The sequence below is a fragment of the Podarcis raffonei genome, chromosome 8 (assembly GCF_027172205.1).
Source record: "Podarcis raffonei isolate rPodRaf1 chromosome 8, rPodRaf1.pri, whole genome shotgun sequence".
Taxonomy (NCBI): domain Eukaryota; kingdom Metazoa; phylum Chordata; class Lepidosauria; order Squamata; family Lacertidae; genus Podarcis; species Podarcis raffonei.
The window spans coordinates 7,395,232-7,416,074 of record NC_070609.1 but is presented as its reverse complement, the minus strand read 5'-3'; the positions used below and the strand labels follow the sequence as shown (position 1 = coordinate 7,416,074).

At 50.4% G+C, this 20,843-nt stretch overlaps 2 protein-coding genes and 1 long non-coding RNA gene across 3 annotated transcripts in view; 1 reads left to right on the top strand and 2 right to left on the bottom strand.

The window, feature by feature from the left end:
* The window catches only part of FOXA3 (forkhead box A3), a 33,797-nt gene extending 30,375 nt beyond the window's left edge, over positions 1-3,422 (bottom strand). Inside the window, exon 1 of the mRNA XM_053401853.1 lies at positions 2,886-3,422. Within this exon, the coding sequence (XP_053257828.1) occupies positions 2,886-2,957 (72 nt within the window). The 5' untranslated portion in view covers positions 2,958-3,422. The remainder of the gene's footprint in view (positions 1-2,885) is intronic.
* LOC128420279 (uncharacterized) lies at positions 720-3,023 on the top strand. The gene is made up of 2 exons (XR_008332009.1): positions 720-1,645; positions 2,572-3,023. It is a non-coding gene; the product is annotated as an uncharacterized LOC128420279 (long non-coding RNA).
* An 11,007-nt stretch (positions 3,423-14,429) lies between the features above and the next one.
* IRF2BP1 (interferon regulatory factor 2 binding protein 1) lies at positions 14,430-18,581 on the bottom strand. The gene has a single exon (XM_053401848.1). The coding sequence runs from the start codon at positions 18,279-18,281 to the stop codon at positions 16,473-16,475; it is 1,809 nt and encodes a 602-aa protein (XP_053257823.1). The 5' UTR covers positions 18,282-18,581; the 3' UTR covers positions 14,430-16,472.
* Between the last annotated feature and the right edge of the window lie 2,262 nt (positions 18,582-20,843).

Here is a 20,843-nt window from a genome sequence, read left to right as displayed (position 1 = left end):
AAAAAAGAGACTTCTGTTTGAGTACATTATGCGCAGAATGGTATAATAATAATAATAATAATAATAATAATAATATATGATTTATACCCCCGTCCATCTGGCTGGGTTTCCCCAGCCACTCTAGGCGGCTCCCAACCGAATATTAAAAGCACAATACAGCATTAAACATTAAAAACTTCCCTAAACAGGGCTGCCTTCAGAAGTCTTCTAAAAGTAAGATACTTGTTTATTTCCTTGACATCTGAAGGGAGGGTGTTCCACAAGGCGGGCGCCACTACTGAGAAGGCCCTCTGCCTAGTTCCCTGTAACCTCACTTCTCACAGGGAGGGAACCACCAGAAGGCCCTCGGACCTCAGTGTCCAGGCTGAACGATGGAGGTGGAGACGCTCCTTCAGGTATACTGGGCCAAGGCCATTTAAGGCTTTAAAGCTCAGCACCAACACTTTGAATTGTCCTTGGAAACATACTGGGAGCTAATGTAGGTCTTTCTGGACCGGTGTTATATGGTCTCGGCGGCCGCTCCCAGTCCCCACCCAGTCTAGCTGCCAAAATGAATGTTTTCTGGGGCAATCCTGGCCACCCGTGCATTGTTGAGAAAGTGCAAGGAACTACAGTGGTACCTCGGGTTACATACGCTTCAGGTTACATACACTTCAGGTTACATACGCTTCAGGTTACAGGTTACATCCGCTAACCCTGAAATAGTACCTTGGGTTAAGAACTTTGCTTCAGGATGAGAACAGAAATCGTTCTCCGGTGGCGTGGCAGCAGCAGGAGGCCCCATTAGCTAAAATGGTGCTTCAGGTTAAGAACAGTTTCAGGTTAAGTACAGACCTCCGGAACGAATTAAGTACTTAACCCGAGCTACCACTGTAAGTGGGCCACGTAGCAGCAGTGGACAGGGGAGAAAGCAAAAAAGGCACGTTTGGGCGACAGAGGGCTATGCACTGCAGTGTCTTTACTCCCAAACACAGGGTATCATATATATATTTTAGGGGTGGGGGACGGACACAGGTATTGTCCCTGCCTAGAATTACAACAGGAAGCAGCTATCGCCCAAAGTGCATGGGCAACAGAGCTCAGGATCTGAAGTGCTGGTAAGCTCCTGCTAAACCCAAGCCGTAGGACCTGTGTTGGCATTGAAGAAACCCAGCCAGTCCCCTCCATAAGGGCCACCTTGTGCCCCCTTTGGAGGCAGAGGGGGAATTAAAGCTCAGCAGTATAGATCGCATTTGGGAAAAACTCCTTCCCAAGACCCTGGGAAGCTGATGTCAGGCAGCGCAGAGTAGGCAAGAAGCAGCCATTTTAGAAACTGGCGCCGCGACCTAGCCGACACCTGGTCGGAGGCAGGGGGCCGAGGAGCAACGTGTTGGGATTATAAGCTTCTTTGCTCAGTAATTAAATTTAATTAAAAACCAAAGAAATATGACACCGAGTTTTCCTTTTCTCCCACCTCCAAGACCCTGCGATTGCAGTTTTAATTTATATTGCTGCAACAGCAGGGAGGCGAGGGAGGAAGCACGGAATATGGAATCGACGGCAAAGTTTTCCAACTGCAAGAAAGGTGGCTTTGAGATTAGAAAGAGCTTGCAGGAGCGACGGGAGAAAATGGCTCTTTTTGGGATACGGGACCAAGACGATATTGGTACACGCTGCGTCGGCTTAAGAGAGAGCTGGTTTTTTGAAAGACCCAGCTCCCGTTTTGGGAATGTAAAGTACTAAGGTGGCCTGGGCCCTTAGGTGCTGCGATCGACCTGGTTAGAGGCTTCCTTTAGAAAACTTTACAGACTGTAACCATAAAACGACGGCCATAAAAACGGCGAGGTAAACACCCCTGGGGGGTTGGAGACGTCATTTGGCCCATAATCAGAGGTTGTAAATAAACGGTTGGATGCCAGGTGGTAAGAACAGAGCTGGGTGACCCATGGCTTCCGTGCCCTCCCAGTGGCACCTGGGATAGAGCCATGGTGACGCCGTGGCAGACCACATGCCTTGTATCCAGAAGGTTCAATCCCAATCTCTGGGAAGGATTCGCTATCCGAAACCTTGGAGAGGCATAACCAGTCCTCTGAGCTGGACAGGCCCATGCATTGACCAGATACAACGCAGGAAGCTTTTGTTTCATTTTGGCTGGCCTTAGCTAGGCCAGAACTCTGGAATAATTAGGTCCGATCTAGGAAGGCAGTTCTTAACATCCCTAGGAACACGAGAAGAACCTTCTGGGTCACACTGGTGGTGGCCCAGCAGACTGTTTTCACAGTGACCCACCATATCCCACAAGCAGGACCTGGGTGCGAAATCGACTCTCCCCGCTTGGGATTTCCCAAAAACTGGTATTATTTGGAAGTTTTACTGCCCCCAACAGTGGAAATAGAACGTAGCTACTAGTAGCTCCATGGATAGCCTTACGCTCCATGGATTTGCCTAATCCTGTTTTAGAGCCATGCAATCTGGGGTCTACCACTGCGTCTTCTGAGAATGAATTCTACATGTTACTGAATTCCACAAGGTTGAACTGCTGAACTAAATTATACCGCCTGCTATTTTTCCTTCCTTTTAAGTTGTCGACAGGTAGAATACGCCGTATCCGCCTGCCTAGTAGAGATGCCTGGGACAGTTCCTTATAACAACAGGAGTTTTGAGTTGCGTATTCTGATAAAGGAAGCATATAGCCCAACACTCTGGAAGCACACAAGAGAGTTTCCAAGATTGCAGTACAGCCGGGTCTCACAATTAACGTTATATCTCATGCATGTCTTAAATAGAGCAGCCACAGTTGCTTCCTTTAAACCCTACTCCTTTAAAAAAAAAAAAGGCATCTATTCCCAAGTTATTCCCAAATTATTCCCAAGTTGTTGGGGGGTTTTGCGCTATTTGGCACCTACCTCCGTGGGTTCATTGTAGTATGAAGTCCATTCGGAAATGTCGTGCGATTCCATCTTGACAGAGCCCAGCATTCCAAAATCCCAGTAAGAAAGGGGGGGAAGGGAATCTTGCGAGCGCACACTAATTTTAAAATTTTTTTTTAATCCTGGAATTGCTTTCTTTGCAAGGTTTAGTTATTACTATTCCTTGTCTTCTCAAAAAAATAAATGTGTTCTTTCTGAAATCCACCCGGCGACTGAGTCTGGTGCCGAATTAACTGTCCGCCTCCTCCTTTCGCCTCCCCTGGAAATGCACAAGGGCACTTTGGGAGCAGAGTTAAAGGAATCAACAGGCTTCCATGGCGCAGGGCAAAGTGAGACGATCCCTCCAATATTGGGGCATCGAGCCCGTTGCTTCCTCCCGCGGGGTGTTTCTGTGACACGCTTGCTGACCGCTGCTGTGTAGACCTGAACTGCTGCGTGTCCTCAGCTTCTCTCCAAGTAGATGAAGGGCTGTCCCTCTGGACAGAACCAAGTCTTTATAAAGCCAGGCATTTGCTCCCAATACTCCACCCGCTGGATGGCAATCAGAGTGTTCTTACCTGAGGTTTATCCCAGCCGGCCGGGCCAGGTTACCTCTGCCACCTTGTGGAAGAGAGGAGTTTGGCAAGAAAGCTGGCCACCAAGTGGGTATCACACGACAGAGGCTCCTGTGGGTTAAATTACACTCAGGCTGCATGGACAGGGATGGCTGAGGTTGGCGACTGAGGCCTGGGCAGTAAGACAGGCAAAGGGCACAGTTCGCACCCACAGCCGTCAGAAGCAGAGGGAGAACATTTGCAGTTTGTACCCTCTGCTGTTGGCAAGTTAAGAGGGCTCGCTGGGTCTCTGGTCAATTCCTTTCCCCAGTCCTGGAGCTGGTATTTTCAAGGGAAACTTTGCGTTTTCGTTTTGAGTGGTGAGAGTATTCAGGTTGCCAACTTTAAACTAGGTGTTACAGCTGTTCCTTAAGCGTACAGAGAAAATATTTGCCTCTATAGCGTGAAGAGCTTCAGTTGTTGTTTAGTCGTGTCCGACTCTTCGTGACCCCCTGGACCAGAGCACGCCAGGCACTCCTGTCTTCCACTGCCTCCTGCAGTTTGGTCAAACTCATGCTGGTAGCTTCGAGAACACTGTCCAACCATCTCGTCCTCTGCCGTCCCCTTCTCCTTGTGCCCTCCAGCTTTCCCAACATCAGGGCCTTTTCCAGGGAGTCTTCACTTCTCATGAAGTGGCCAAAGTATTGGAGTCTCAGCTTCAGGATCTGTCCTTCCAGTGAGCATTCAGGGCTGATTTCCTTCAGAATGGAGAGGTTTGATCTTCTTGCAGTCCATGGGACTCTCAAAAGTCTCCTCCAGCACCATAATTCAAATGCATCAATTCTTCAGCGATCAGCCTTCTTTATGGTCCAGCTCTCACTTCCATATATCACTACTGGGAAAACCATAGCTTTAACAAGGTGATGTCTCTGCTTTTTAAGATGCTGTCTAGGTTTGTCATTGCTTTTCTCCCAATAAGCAGGCGTCTTTTAATTTCGTGGCTGCTGTCACCATCTGCAGTGATCATGGAGCCCAAGAAAGTAAAATCTCTCACTGCCTCCATTTCTTCCCCTTCTGTTTGCCAGGAGGTGATGGGACCAGTGGCCATGATCTTCGTTTTTTTGATGTTGAGCTTCAGACTATATTTTGCGCTCTCCTCTTTCACCCTCAATAAAAGCTTCTTTAATTCCTCCTCACTTTCTGCCATCAAGGTTGTGTCATCTACATATCTGAGGTTGCTGATATTTCTTCCGGCAATCTTAATTCCGGCTGGGGATTGATTTTATTTTTGGGGGCAACCACATGCAATTATTTCTCATGTGCAGCTACATTTCTGGCCCATTCCAACAAGAAAGAAAAGTGGGAGGCATTTAAAAAAAGCCAGGGTGGCTGCATAAGGAACTTACAGGTGAACTGGTACTTAAGAAGGGCATGTATAAGAAATGGAAGAAAGGGGAAATCGCAATGGAAGAGTATACATGCGTCGCCGACAGTTGCAGGGAGAAGGTCAGACAGGCCAAAGCTCAGAATGAGCTCAGGCTTGTTAGAGAGGTTGGAAATAAGATTTATTTGGTTCTGTTCGAAGCAAGTGGGAGACCATGCGTGTAGTATGTCCTCTGCGGAGAAGAAGGAGAATTGCTGTTAGGTGATAAAGAGAAGGCGGATGTTATGTCCTGAAGTTCTCACCCTGGGCCAGCAGGGGGATACTGTAGATAGTTTTCACTCAGGTCCACATATGCAAATAAGGGATTGAAAGTGACATTCAGTGATTGGATAGTTACAGAAAGTTGTTACAGTTGCGTTGTAGTGGATCTCTATATAAGCAGGCTGGCTGAACCCTTCAGTTCAGTTCTGTTCTGGCCTGTGAATAAGCAAGAGCTGTTTGAAGAATCGCTGTGTCGTCTGATATGTTCACCCACAACTTAACAGCGGAACTGCTCAACACCTACTTTGCCTCTCCCTCCACTCAGAAGGAAAGCATTGCACCGCCTGGTGATGACAGAATAAATGATGGAAGGAGGGAGATGCAGGCCAAGACGGGTGGGGACTGAACCTGGGAGCTTCCACATACAGAGTGATTGCTTTGCCACTGAGCTACAGTCCTGCCCCACTCCCAGCTCACTCGGGTACCCTTTACCATGAGGGGACGCGGGTGGCGCTGTGGGTTAAACCACAGAGCCTAGGACTTGCTGATCAGAAGGTCGGCGGTTCGAATCCCCGCGACGGGGTGAGCTCCCGTTGCTCGGTCCCTGCTCCTGCCAACCTAGCAGTTCGAAAGGACGTACAAGTGCAAGTAGATAAATAGGTACCGCTCCAGCGGGAAGGTAAATGGCGTTTCCGTGCGCTGCTCTGGTTTGCCAGAAGCGGCTTAGTCATGCTGGCCACATGACCCGGAAGCTATACGCCGGCTCCCTCGGCCAATAAAGTGAGATGAGCGCCGCAACCCCAGAGTCAGCCACGACTGGACCTAATGGTCAGGGGTCCCTTTACCTTTACCTATAAGTAGGATAGCTGCACAGAGTTCAGGAGACAAGCAGGCTGTGTGTCTGGTCGAGGTGTTACTGGGCAGGGGCCGGACTGACCTGTCAGGCAATGGATGTGTTTGTGTGAAGGGAGGAGTCGGTCATGTAATGACTCCCATATCCAGCAGCGATCTGGACACAGAGGCTGCAGGGACACCCGATTGATTGATTGATTGTTTTTAGAGCACAATTTTTATTCATTTAAAAAGACTACTGGCTTTTGGTACAGTTCCATGCAGTAGCTTCAGTACAAGTGTACAGCAACAGACAATGTCATAAAGAACAAAGTTTAGTCAGTTAAAGGGAAAGATTGCAGGGGAGGGTTGTGTTGTTGTTGTTTTTTGCAAGAGTAAGAAGAAAGCTAGATGAACTAGGGAACGTATCAAGTTGTTTAAATCACAGTTCTCCAGAGCTTTTGCTTCAGTTTAAACAAAATTTAGGCAACCATACATTGTGACATTGTTACGGAAAATAGGGAAAAACATTTGCTGAGAATTCTGACTGGAACCGATTGATTGAGTTGATGGACCTATTGCATTTATCTCTCAGCTTTCTTCCACGGAGCGTAAGAAGCTGTCCATAGTTCCTGTCTTCCCCCATGTTATCCTTGCTACAATCTTGTGAGGGAGGTTAGGCTGAGAGTGAGCGTGGTGTCGTGGTTAGAGCAGAGGTTTCCAAATGGTGTGTCGTGACATATTAGTGTGTTGCGGGTGTGTTGTGTGAACGCTCTCCATACTCCTCCCAGGGCTGGAAAGGGGTTAGTTTAACCTCCGATTTGCTGGTAAAACCGAGTTACTGTGTTGTGAAATGATGCGTGTCTAAAAAGTGTGCCATCAGCCTGAAAAAGTTGGAAAGCTCTGGGTTAGAGTGTCAGACTAGGACCTGGGAGATGATGTCTAAATAATCAAGGACCATATGCAGCTACAAGTCCACATGTGTGGAGGAGCCCAGTTTCCCCACTAAAAACACCCCAAAAGTATCGATAGCCTTATGTCCGTCGACAACAAGAACTGATCTTGTAAATGCAAGCTAAGCATTTGGGGAAATTCCGGCTCATCATGACGTGGGCCCTGGGCCTGCATTGACATTCCAGGCTGCTTCTCTCTCACCCGTTAAAACCCAGCTCAAAATCCATATCTCAGCCTTCACTCGAACTAGACATCTATTCAACGACCACACAAAGTCATCCCATACAGAGGTGAGCCATTGGTCCAAATAGGCTGGTATTGTCTACTCTGTGACTGCTGGTAGCTCCAAGAGGTCACAACTGGAGGTCTTTTCCTGATCTGATAACTGAAATCCTTTAACTGGGGTGGTTCTTTTGGATGTGAAAACTCCATAGAGCCTGAATTGTGTGCAAATCAGCATTTGCTTGTATTAATCTCTTTGTTCCATTTTCCTTTTCTACTGACCCCTTCTTCTCTTTCTCCCTGTCTAAATTTAGATTGTAAGGTTCCTTGTGGCAGGGACTTGACTTTAGCCTTTGGTACCCTGTAAAGCTCCATATAAGGGACGTGGGTGGCGCTGTGGGTTAAACCACAGAACCTAGGACTTGCTGATCAGAAGGTCGCGGTTTGAATCCCTGCTACAGGGTGAGCTCCCGTTGCTCGGTCCCTGCTCCTGCCAACCTAGCAGTTCAAAAGCACGTCAAAGTGCAAGTAGATAAATAGGTACCGCTCCGGCGGGAAGGTAAACGGCGTTTCCGTGCGCTGCTCTGGTTTGCCAGAAGCGGCTTAGTCATGCTGGCCACATGACCCGGAAGATGTACGCTGGCTCCCTCGGCCTATGAAGAAGAAGAAGAGTTTGGATTTGATATCCCGCCTTTCACTCCCCTTCAGGAGTCTCAAAGCGGCTAACATTCTCCTTTCCCTTCCTCCCCCACAACAAACACTCTGTGAGGTGAGTGGGGCTGAGAGACTTCAGAGAAGTGTGACTGGCCGAAGGTCACCCAGCAGCTGCATGTGGAGGAGTGGAGATGCGAACCCGGTTCCCCAGATTACGAGACTACCGCTCTTAACCACTACACCACACTGGCTCTCTATAAAGTGAGATGAGCGCCGCAAACCCAGAGTCAGCCACGACTGGACCTAATGGTCAGGGGTCCCTTTACCTTTACCTAAGGCTCCATATGCACCCATGAAACTGGCTGGTTAGTTCACAGTATGTGAAATTCTGCTGTCAGTAGATGGAATTCTGCTTCATCCCCTTTATTCATTCAACTTTTTATTTATTTATTATTGTTTTTATTAAAGATTTTATTGGGTTGCAAAAGCACATACATCATATCGATTTTCAGATTGTGAAATCCTTCCTGCAGATCAGCCTGTAATTGATGTGAGACTTTAACGTCTCGCATTACAACCATTGTTATCTGTGATTGTTGCTGTCATATTATCATGGAGGAGCCGGATGATGTTCACAGAAGAAGATCAGTCACAGCGTAAGGTTGGGGGAGAAGAGAGGATTCACCTTCCTTTTCCTTCTTAAAGTGGATGAGCTCTTTAATCTACTTTAAATATTCAAATCACTTCTGGTATGCATGTGTTAATTGGCTTATCCATGCCAGAATGTCTGTGTTATCATCAACTGCTTTTTTGTGTGAATGGCAGTGCTCAGGGACGGGCTTTTCTGCATTTTGCTTCCTCCTGATTTCCTCATAAAGAATTGTTTTGCTGGATCAGGCCTGTGACCAATCTAATCCAGCATCCTGTTTTCACAGTGGCCAACCAAATTCCTGTAGGAACCCAGCAAGCAAGATTTGAACACAGGACCAACTGTGGTTTCCAGGAACTGGGATTCAAAAGCATTGCTGCCTCCATTTGCAGAGACTGAGCGCCATCATTGGGGTTCGAAGCTACCCATAGTCCTCTCCTCCATGAATTTCTCCGGTCCTGTTTTAAAACCAAGGGCACTCAGGTCTGGTTTTCCTGTGTGCTTGATTGAGAAAAGAAAAAGAAAAAAAAGCCAATGCAATTCTGGGCTGCATCAATAGGAGTATAGCATCTAGATCAAGGGAAGTAATAGTGCCACTGTATTCTGCTCTGGTCAGACCTCACCTGGAGTACTGTGTCCAGTTCTGGGCACCACAGTTCAAGAAGGACACTGACAAACTGGAACGTGTCCAGAGGAGGGCAACCAAAATGGTCAAAGGCCTGGAAACGATGCCTTATGAGGAACGGCTAAGGGAGCTGGGCATGTTTAGCCTGGAGAAGAGGAGGTTAAGGGGTGATATGATAGCCATGTTCAAATATATAAAAGGATGTCACATAGAGGAGGGAGAAAGGTTGTTTTCTGCTGCTCCAGAGAAGCGGACACGGAGCAATGGATCCAAACTGCAGGAAAGAAGATTCCACCTAAACATTAGGAAGAACTTCCTGACAGTAAGAGCTGTTCGACAATGGAATTTGCTGCCAAGGAGTGTGGTGGAGTCTCCTTCTTTGGAGGTCTTTAAGCAGAGGCTTGACAACCATATGTCAGGAGTGCTCTGATGGTGTTTCCTGCTTGGCAGGGGGTTGGACTCGATGGCCCTTGTGGTTTATTCCAACTCTATGATTCTATGATTCTATGAGATGCAGTTCATTTTTAGCCTTTTCGTCTTCCTTTTCATAGATGGCCTCAGGTGGCCTCAGAACCCTGGAGTGCCTTCCATCAGCTTCGGCTGGTGGCCCAGCTATGCCCCTATCTGGACAGAGATAGCCTCACTGCTCTGGTAACCTCAAGGTTGTTGTTGTTTAGTCGTTTAGTCGTGTCCGACTCTTCGTGACCCCATGGACCAGAGCACGCCAGGCACCTCTGTCCTCCACTACTTCCCGCAGTTTGGTCAAACTCATGCTGGTAACCTCGAAAACACTATCCAACCCTCTCGTCCTCTCTCGCCCCCTTCTCCTTGTGCCCTCCATCTTCCCCAACATCAGTGTCTTCTCCAGGGAGCCTTCTCTTCTCATGAGGTGTCCAAAGTACTGGAGCCTCAGCTTCACGATCTGTCCTTCCAGTGAGCACTCAGGGCTGATTTCCTTCAGAATGGAGAGGTTTGATCTTCTTGCAGTCCATGGGACTCTCAAGAGTCTTCTCCAGCACCATAATTCAAAAGCATCAATTCTTCAGCGATCAGCCTTCTTTATGGTCCAGCTCTCACTTCCATACATCACTAAACCTCAAGGTTAGATTCCCGCAACACGTTATACGTAGGGCTGCCTCCGAAGATGGTTCAGAAACTTCAGCTGGTGCAGAATTCAGCGGCCAGGTTGCTCACCGGAGCAAGACGGTTTGAACATGACACCGATCCTGGTCCGATGGCACTGGCTGCCAATTAGTTTCCGGGCCCAATTCAAAGTGCTGGTTTTGACCTACAAAGCCTTAAACGGCTCAGGGCCGCAATACCTCAAGGACCGCCTCTTTCCATATGAACCTACCCGGACCCTGAGATCATCTTCTGAGGCCCTCCTTCGTGTTCCCTCTCCTTGAGAGGTCCAGAGGGTGGCAACACGAGGACGGGGCCTTCTCTGCAGTGGCTCCCCGTCTGTGGAGTGCTCTCCCCAGGGAAGTTCGCCTGGTGCCTTCATTATACAGTGGTACCTCAGTTACAGAATTGCAACTCATTACCAAACTTAAAACCATGGAGAGACCTGGTCTGAACAAAGACATTGGATTCTTATCTCATTATACATGACAAAGCCATTTTTCACCTTCTCACCCATTGCTTTTTCCTGTAAGACCTATTGCAGTCGTTAAGAGTCGTCAACAGGCTCATCACAGCTATCTGCCAATCACCCATTCCCACCACCCTTCTGAGTAATACCCCTCCCCACCTTCTCACTATATAGAAAGATCTGGCAACTTCTGTTTCAGTGTATCTGAAGAAGTGTGCATGCACACGAAAGCTCATACCAAGAACTAACTTAGTTGGTCTTTAAGGTGCTACTGGAAGGAAAAAAATTTTTTGTTTTGACTAGTGGTACCTCAGGTTACATATGCTTCAGGTTACAGACTCTGCTAACCCAGAAATAATGCTTCAGGTTAAGAACTTTGCTTCAGGATAAGAACAGAAATCGTGCTCCGGCAGTGCAGCGGCAGCAGGAGGCCCCATTAGCTAAAGTGGTACCTCAGGTTAAGAACAGTTTCAGGTTAAGAACAGACCTCCGGAACGAATTAAGTTCTTAACCAGAGGTACCACTGTACACCTTTAGGCGCCAGGCAGAAACGTTCCTTTTTAAGCAGGTCTTTGGTTGATCTGACTTACATCCTATGCCCTTTCAAAATGTGCTTTTTTGGGGGGGGCTATTGGGTTGTTTTTATTTTTATAAGGTATTTTGTGGTTTTATATCTTGATTTTATTCTGTGAACCACTCTGAGACCCCCAGGTATAGGGCGGTATATAAACTCAATAAATAATAAACAAACAACAACAGATGCTCCCATCCATAGCAGCTGGCAGCCCTTGATGGACTGTTTCCTTGTCGTGCTGTCCATCTCCTTCCCATAATCCCTTGGGCATGTGCACTGGTATTTCTCTACCTGTGCCCCCCCCGAAGTGTCCAAGAGCAAATGCCACCAGGTTGTCGTTGTTTAGTTTCTGTTAAGCCGATGGAGGTGTTGCACCAGGTGTGTTGCTGAAGGGTAAGGCAACCAATAGCTGCTAGCCACAGGGCCTCTGTTCTCCCTTCACTTTCCCAGTTGCTGAAAATCACAGGGGAGATTTGCACGCATAGAATTTCCTTTTGGGGTGGGGGTTGGGGGCATCTGGTTGGCCCCCGTGAGAACAAGATGCTAGACTAGGGTGGTCCGATCGAGCTCCAGGGCTCTTCTTCAGACGGGATACGTAGCCACGCTGAAATTCTGATAAAAGTCACCTTGTAGAAGACCACACTATTAATATTTGAAGTCCTAACGTACATACATGGGACACGGGTGGCGCTGTGGTCTAAACCACAGAGCCCAGGGCTGGCCGATCAGAAGGTCAGCGGTTCGAATCCCCATGACGGGGTGAGCTCCCATTGCTCGGTCCCAGCTCCTGCCAACCTAGCAGTTCGAAAGCACGTCAAAGTGCAAGTAGATAAATAGGTACCGCTCCGGCGGGAAGGTAAACGGCGTTTCCGTGCGCTGCTCTGGTTCGCCAGAAGCGGCTTAGTCATGCTGGCCACATGACCCGGAAGCTGGACGCCGGCTCCCTCGGCCAGTAAAGCGAGATGAGCGCCGCAACCCCATAGTCGGCCGCGACTGGACCTAATGGTCAGGGGTACCTTTACCTTTATCTAATGTATGTACAGCCTCAAAGATAAAACCCACCCACCCTGATGCTTACAGATCTTGAGAAAATAGCTCTTCCAAACTGGGTTGCTAAAATCCCAGGTTGCCTTGATGTGAAAGTTGGTGGAAACAGACGTTTCCTTTGGTGTGGAGGCCAGCAGAGACGAAATGGCAAGGTTTGTGCTCAGGTGAGGAGCAAACCGGTGTGTAGAGGCCAACAACCCAAACATCACCACACATGGCAAACTGCTTATTCCCCCGCCCCCCACAAAAAGGAGCTACTGTGCTTCCACACCAATTATGATCGTGGGTAATAGTTTGCTTTTAAAGTGTGTTTTCATAATGTCATGTGGACAGCTTGCAAAAACTTGGCCCATGTGAGCAGCACAGTATTCCACTATAAATCTGAACCTGGTAGCGCTGGCAATGCGTCTGATGAAGTTCACAAAAGCTTGTGCCGTAAGAAGTGTGTTCATCTTCCAGGCAGGAGAAGTGATCAGCATTTTCCAACGTTACACCATCGAGATGGATTTGCGGTGCTGAAGAGGGGTTATTTTGTAGTTATCTTTCCACAAGAGCCGACATCGATGCCAAAATCCAGCATCGCCAGAGCTCTGCGAATGACGCTTTTTCCTGACTGAAGTGCAGGGGAACCAAAATGCTGGTTTATAAAGCTATTGTACAGCGGTACCTTGGGTTACAAACACTTTGGGTTACAGACTCTGCTAACCCGGAAGTAGTACCTCGGGTTAAGAACTTTGCCCCAGGATGAGAACAGAAATCGCGCACTAGCGGCACGGCAGCAGTGGGAGGCCCCATTAGCTAAAGTGGTATCTCAGGTTAAGAATGGTTTCAGGTTAAGAACAGACCTCCAGAACGAATTAAGTTCGTAACCAGAGGTACCACTGTACTACCAACCCTACTGTACGCTTGTGAAACATGGACCACTTATAAACACCATCTCCAACTCCTCAAGACTCCATCAACGGTGTCTCCGAAAAGTTTTACACATCACTTGGGAAGACAGGTGAAGTAACACCAGTGTACTGGGAGAAGCAAAGATCACCGGTGTGTCTTCAACATCAACTTCGTTGGACTGGTCATGTTGTGTGGATGCCCGATTATCATCTTCAAAAGCAAATACCGTATTTTTTGCTCTGTAAGACTCACTTTTTCCCTCCTAAAAAGGGGAAATGTGTGTGCGTCTTATGGAGCGAATGCAGGCTGCGCGGCTATCCCAGAAGCCAGAACAGCAAGAGGGATCGCTGCTTTCACTGCGCAGTGATCCCTCTTGCTGTTCTGGCTTCTGAGATTCAGAATATTTTTTTTTCTTGTTTTCCTTCTCCAAAAACTAGGTGCGTCTTGTGGTCTGGTGCGTCTCATAGAGCGAAAAATACGGTACTCTATTCTGAACTTAAAAATGGAAAGCGTTATCCTGGTCAGCAAAAGAGCTTTAAAGATTGTCTCAAGTCAAATCTAAAAAAATGTAGTATAAACACCAACAACTGGGAAACACTGGCCTGCGAGCGCTCCAGTTGGAGAACAGCCTTTACCAAAGGTGTCATGGGCTTTGAAGATGCTCGAACTCAGGACAAAAGGGAGAAACATGCTAAGAGGAAGGCACGCTTGGCAAACCCTCACCGTGATCAACTCCCGACCGGAAACCAATGTCCCCACTGTGGAAGGACGTGTAGATCCAGAATCGGCCTCCACAGTCACTTACGGACTCGCTGTTAAAACCGTGTTTATGGAAGACGGTCTTACTCGACTATGAGTGATCGCCAAAGAAGAAGTAGTAGTTCATCTTCCAAGTGCCACACAACTGTTGGGTCCACTCTGCGCTATACGTTTGAAGTCCATTTGTCCTGGATGCTTGAGTTGAGATTCCTGTATTGCAGGACCTCTTGGGGCCACCAGCTGTTTTCGGACTACAATTCCCATCATCCCTGACCACGGGTCTTGCTAGTTAGGGGTGATGGGAATTGTAGTCCCAAAACATCTGGAGGGCTGGAGTTTGCCTATGCCTGGCTTAAACAGTCACCCTTAACCAACTACAGCTCCCAGAATCCTTTGGAAGAAGCCACGACTGCTTAAAGTGGTATGATACTGCTTTAGAGTCTATAGTGCAGACGGGACCTTTGGATTATTATTTTTTAGCAGAATACGCTGCCAACACACACATACTACGTGCAATAACCAAGAACGGTGGTAGTAGTAAATGGGGAAAAAAAGATAATCAAGTTTATTGACAGAGACGAGTAAAAGAAATACAAATAAAAAACAAATTTTAACATTCTCTCTTCCCCCTCCCCGCGGTCTTAAATGTGGGAATCCAAACTGCCCCTGTCCTCTCTGCTTCTCTCCCCCCCCCCCCCACAAAAAAAAAATCATGATTGCAACACAAATTCAAGGTTGGCAGAACCATCTGCCCATGAGTCAAACCGATATAAAACCAGTTAGCTTCACTGCACCTTAAGTCATATCCCAGTGGGTACTGGCCAACCCTCCCATGAAAACTCACTGTAGGACCACCTTTCTATGGAACACAGACCCCCCCCTCCACCCCCCAAATCCCTCCATTCAGAGCTGGTCATAATCTGCTCAAGAGAATACTGCCCAGTCTCTGCAATGTTTTAATCTTGGTTGGGGCTAGGAATTAAAATCCAAACAGGGTGGGTGGGTGTCACTCTGTCATTTTGCCGTTTGCCAATTCAGGGATCTCTCCTGAGTGGCCTTTAAAAAAAATGCTTTTTTTATTTTTGGTGTGCATGCTTAAAATCTTTTGGTATGAAAAAATACCCTCCGCCCTCTCCAGCAACAACAACAAAAATCTACACAAGAGGCACTTCTTCCATTTCCATCTCTCCCGATCACCCCCTGATTTTCTAGACCACCTCCCCACCCCCCCAATATATGATTCCCACATTGCTTTCCTGCCTCCCGCCTGCCCGCCCTGTTCCTGCCCAGAATGAGACGAGTGTCCAAACTGGCTAGTTACAGAAATCTGGGACTCTATGTAAAACTGCACAGATTTAGAAACTGTCCTATATACACAATGTCCGGGGAGGAGGGGCACTGGAAGAAACAGATGAGCTGGTGGAGAGACCTGTGGGTGGGATGGGGTAAAAATGGGGCACATCACCCAGGATTAAAGGACGCCCACAAAGATTTCAGGGTCGCAAGGCTGTTTGGTCCGAGAGCGAGAGGAACAGCAGGCTATCCACCAGAGGGGAAAGTGTTTCAGTGGAGATCTGTTTTGTGTGTGTGTGTGTTGGCTGGGACACTTGGACTTCTACAAACCCATCTTCACACCTATCCAGGCATGGGCTAAAGACCCTGCCTTGGGGCTTGATTCTGGAGGGCTCAATGCTGCCTACACGGACTGGCAGTGCCAATCAGGGATTGAAACGTCAACATTCTGCATGCAAAGCAGGTGAGCTACGGCCCTTCCTGAAGGATTGCCCTTCCATGCAATCCATGCCCTCTGTGTTTTACAAACAGCCTATCTCTGAAGACCAAGTCCGGGCCTAATGCTCTCGCCTTCATGCCCTGCTTGTGAATTCCCCAGAAGCCTATGGTGGACAGCAACAAGGTGCTAGACTAAGTGGACCACTGGCCTGAGAGTCTGGTGGCAATTTCTAGGTGCTCCAGCAATAATCGGGCAGCACAGATTCGCTCGTAAGGCGGGAGATGGCACAGGCGCCCACTAGGCGCATGCCTAGCTCCCATGCCGCCTTCTTAGCTGACAACCACACAGCCACATGCCTGAAAATTGGGTTCAGCCCTTTGTGGTGTGGCTGCTCAGAGTCCTGCCTCTCTCCCTGCCCCCCCCCGACTGCCCTGAACTCGCACTCGCCTCCTAGCGGCTGGGGAAGTCCCTGGAACACATTAATGACGAGATCCCAACTGCTGTGCGATTTGGCCCACCCCTTTCGCAGACACCCCGATTCTGACGCTGCCATATTCTTTCCCCCTGCCCTCCCGTTTAAAGAGACCCACCCCTCCCCGCAAATCAACACCCACCCCGCCCTTCCCAGACCCTCGTAGTAGGTTACATAGATGTGGCTTCATATATAAGCTTGCTATGGAAATATTATTTAAAAAATAGATTTATGTACAATGATCGCCCCAGTCCACGGCTGGCTGAAGAGGGTGTCAGGCGGGGAATAAGTTACTAATTCCAGTCACTGCCACGGCAGGTGGGAGAGGGTTTCGAAGGGTGCGCAGGCATCCCACGACCCAGCGGCCGCCCCCCTCCCTTTTCAGGGGTCGCGCTCCTTTTTTACTTTAACGTCTCCGGCTAAGATGGTGGCGATCTCTCCCTGCATGAAGGCCCAGGGGACGTTGGAGCCCACCAGGGGGCATTTCTCGCCGCTGGGGCAATACACCTCTCCTGCGGCTCCTTGGGCTTTAATGAAATCCCGGGAGCAAGGGAAACAGAACTTGTGCCCGGGCACCGAGGGGCACTGGACAAAGTGGGTATCCTCCAGGCGCTCGTGGCAGATGGTGCAACACAGAGGGGCGCTGCTGGCAGCCCCCGAGGAATCGGGGGCGCTCTGCGTACCGCTGGGCTCAACTCCCCCGGAAGAGTGGGCCCCGGAGGAAGAGGAGGAGGAGGTGGTGGTCGCTGGACCCGGCTCGCCGTTTCGTGGAACCAGGCGGTGCTGCCCCGAGGCGGCGGGCGACGCCGGGCTGGCGCTGTTTTGCCTGGCGGTGGTGGAGTGGACCGGGTTGGCTTCCTTGGTCCCCAGGGTGTCAGCCACATTCTTGAGGGCCGTGATGGGCGAGGGGTCGTTCCGCAAGGAGCCTTCAGGCAAGGGCCCCTGGCCGGCCGAGGCGGGCAGGTGGGCCATGCCCGACGGGTACAGGCCGCCCGACCCCTGGGGCAGCCAGTGCTGCCTCTGCTGTTGCTCCTCGCCGGTCAGCTTGCCGGCCAGCTCCCCCTCTGGCTCGGGAGAGGCCTTGCGCCTCCTCATGACGGCCCGCGACGGGGGAACGGCCCTCAGCAACAGACTGGGTGGCATGGCGCAGTTGCCGTCCAGGAACTGCTGGGGCAGGGCGTCGTGCGCCGGGGCCTCTCGGAAAAAGCGCACGCCTTCGGTGAAGAGCTCTCCAAGGAGGCGCCAGTCTCCAGTGCCGTGGCGCTTCTCGTACTCCAGGTACTTGTATCCGGACGAGATGACCTTGCCCGGGTCCTTGAGGCAGTCCTGGAACATCTGCTTGGCCACTCCGAGGACCCCAGCGTAGACGCTGCCCGAGCCGCACGGGTACTCTGTGAACAGCTTCATCTCGTACTCATAGCCGGGCCGGGGCGCGGCGTCAAAGGCGAAGATCCTCCCCACCAGCGCGTGGTCCTTCTTGAAGCGCACGTTGAAGGGCGCGCAGCCGTACAGCGCCAGGAGCTGCTCACGCACCGCCTTGGGCTTGCCGTGCCACTCCTCGGCCCGCCCGCGCATGGCTTCGTTCAGCTCGGCCAGGCACTCGGCGTTGCGCTGCTTCTCCTTCTCGTAGTCTGCGTAGGCCGCCCTCGCCGGCTTCGCCAGTTCTCCCAGGATGGGCGCCGCCATGGCCAGAGAGGCTGGCCGTCCCCCCAGGCCCGACACGGCGGCCAGCAGGCCTTGGGGGGCTCCCATCAGCCCCTGGGGCACCAGGCTGGGTGGCACGGGGCCGATCAGCGCCCTCCTGGCCGTGGGGCTCTGCCGGCTGCCCTCGCCCTCGTCGGAGGCACGTGCCAGGCCGTTGGGCAGGCGGGGGCTGAGGGCGTAGTCGCCTCCTCCTCCTCCTCCGCCGCCTGAAAGGCGTCCCCGCTCATATCTCTCCAGGGCCCCTGCGGCGGCGCCTTCCTTGGCGTGTTTGGAGCCCTGTGGCCCCGGCGATCGCCCTTCTTGCAGGACGTGGTTCCTCTTGAGCTGCCTGGCCGTCTCGATGAGGAACTCGATGCGGTCGGCGCCTTCGAAATTGACGCATCCGCGGCACACGGCCTCGCTGAAGTCCCAGATCATGGCCCACGGCATCTTGGGCAGGTCGCACAAGTAGCACCATTGTCTGCGGGACGTCTGCACCGAAGACATCTTGGCGCCCCTCTGTCTGGCCGCCGCGCAGCAGACCCGGGATGGCGGCCTTGCCTGCCGGGGGTGGAAGTGGGGGGGGGGCGAGGCTGGAGCTGTTGGGGGGGGATCGGGGCCTTGTTTGCACCTGTGCGCGCGAAGTGCAAAGGGGGAGGGCGAGGAGATCCAGTCCGGGAGGAAGAGGAGGAGGAGGGGAAGACGAAGAGAGGGGTGGGGGGAAAAAAAGCGGTGGTGGGGAGGGGGGAAATTCCCCTCTCTCGCCTGCCCTCTTACATGGAGAAACTTACATAACTCCGCTGCAAGGCCTGCTGGGAGATGTAGTCTTGCAGCCCAGCGGGAAGTTTGGGGGCGGAGTGGGGGGGGCGCGCGCGCAAGGAAGGGACCTGCGGATGAGCCGAATCATCAGCGGGGAAAGAGATATTTGCAAGCGGTGCGCACCGTGGGGGCTGTTTAGGGCTGGATCTCTTCCCCGGTGGCCTCCAGGGGTTTTAAAACCTAACCCTTTTAAACCATTTTAAAACCTAACCTGTTTTTCCTGGCGTGCGCGTCCGCGCGGTGAAATCCGATTGTAAGCGCAACAGCTCCGTTTTGTGCAGCAAACTTGCCGCAGAAAACCATTGCTGTTATTTGAAGCCAAGATTGAAACAACCTCATATTATTTTCATCTGGTTTATATTGCAATAAAATATCTGTCAGTTTGCTAGGTCTTATTTACCGCAAAACAAAAACCCAGTGCGACAGTCCCTTGGAATCTTGCCCCTTCTCTTATACTGTACAGAACTCTTCTGGGTTTTTAGATCGTCCCCATGGTATCCCAGGATCTGAAAGGATTCCAGTTGTGTCATCGACGGGGTCATTTAAGGTTAGGTTGGCAAGCTTTCAAATCGCACAGAATTCTTCTCCAGGGTGAATTCCAGGGACACGCTTGCAATCCCCTCCAGCTATAAAGCTGCACAAATACAACCAGCTAAGTGCATCCGATTGGTTCCTGGTAATATATTTAATTGGGTTGCTCTATGAATTATGGTGTTGGAGGAGACTCTTGAGAGTCCCATGGACTGCAAGAAGATCAAACGCATCCATTCTTAAGGAAATCAGCCCTGAGTGCTCACTGGAAGGACAGATCATGAAGCTGAGGCTCCAATACTTTGGCCACCTCATGAGAAGAGAAGACTCCCTGGAAAAGACCCTGATGTTGGGAAAGATGGAGGGCACAAGGAGAAGGGGATGACAGAGGACGAGATGGTTGGACAGTGTTCTCGAAGCTACCAGCATGAGTTTGACCAAACTGCGGGAGGCAGTGGAAGACAGGAGTGCCTGGCGTGCTCTGGTCCAGGGGGTCACAAAGAGTCGGACATGACTAAACGACTATAAACAACAACAACATGGAGAAGCTACAGTCAGCAGCAAGAACACACACACACATCGATTGAGAAAGCAGCTTTGATTATCCTGTGTGTACAGCTGGTCTAAAGTAGGAAGACTACAGGTCGCATGGGATTCTTCTTCAGGTGGAAAGGCCATGATGATGGAGAGATGCTCACTTGCCACTAGTCAACAGAGCCCCGCAGAGCTGACACACCCACCCAGATACCCATTGGGCAGATGCGGGGTTGGACTAGATGACCCTGGGGTCCCAACTGTACAATTTTATGTTGAGCTTAGGAGAACCTAAGCTCCTAATACCTGAAGGAGTGTCTCCACCTCCATCGTTCTGCCTGGACACTGAGGTCCAGCGCTGAGGGCCTTCTGGCGGTTCCCTCACTGCACGAAGCCAAGTTACAGGGAACCAGGCAGAGGGCCTTTTCGGTGGTGGCGCCCGCCCTGTGGAACACCCTCCCATCAGATGTCAAAGAGAAAAACAACTACCACACTTTTAGAAGACATCTGAAGGTAGCCCTGTTTAGGGAAGCTTTTAATGTTTAATAGGTTATTGTATTTTAATGTTTTGTTGGAAGCCGCCCAGAGTGGCTGGGGAAACCCAGCCAGATGGGCGGGGTATAAATAATAAATTATTATTATTATTATTACCCAGGCGCCTGACCTTTACTTTCACCAGAGTTTGGAAAAAGCCCAGTTAATTCCACCTGCCCTCAATTTGGATAAGAAAATCCAGCCACATCCATGTTCCCCCCCCCCTTCCCCGATTCTCTTCCTACACTGTTCCCTCCCTACCCCTCTTTCTTCCCAGGAAAGAGAGTAACGAGGCCCTAAAGGGTTAATTCAGCTTCCCTGTGCCCAGGAAATGGAAACTACGTTTCCCAAGATGCAGTGCGTCTCAGAAGCCCGGATGCTGTTGCGCATTTCCTGGTGGCCCCCCTCCCCGCTTTCCTGTTTCTGCTCCGCGAGTCGCCCTCCCTCCTTGTGCGGAGAGGATCATAGGTCCGTTTGAGGGGGGGCGCCAGAGGGGGGTTCCCGACGGACGGAGCAGAAAATAATAATAATAAAAAAATTAGAAAGTGCAAAACTCGCAGCCCAGGAGGAGGGTGTGCGCGTAATGGGAACCTTGCAAAGCAACAGATGGGCGAGGGTGTGAAATTGGAAATAGGTGAAATCATTGCATTG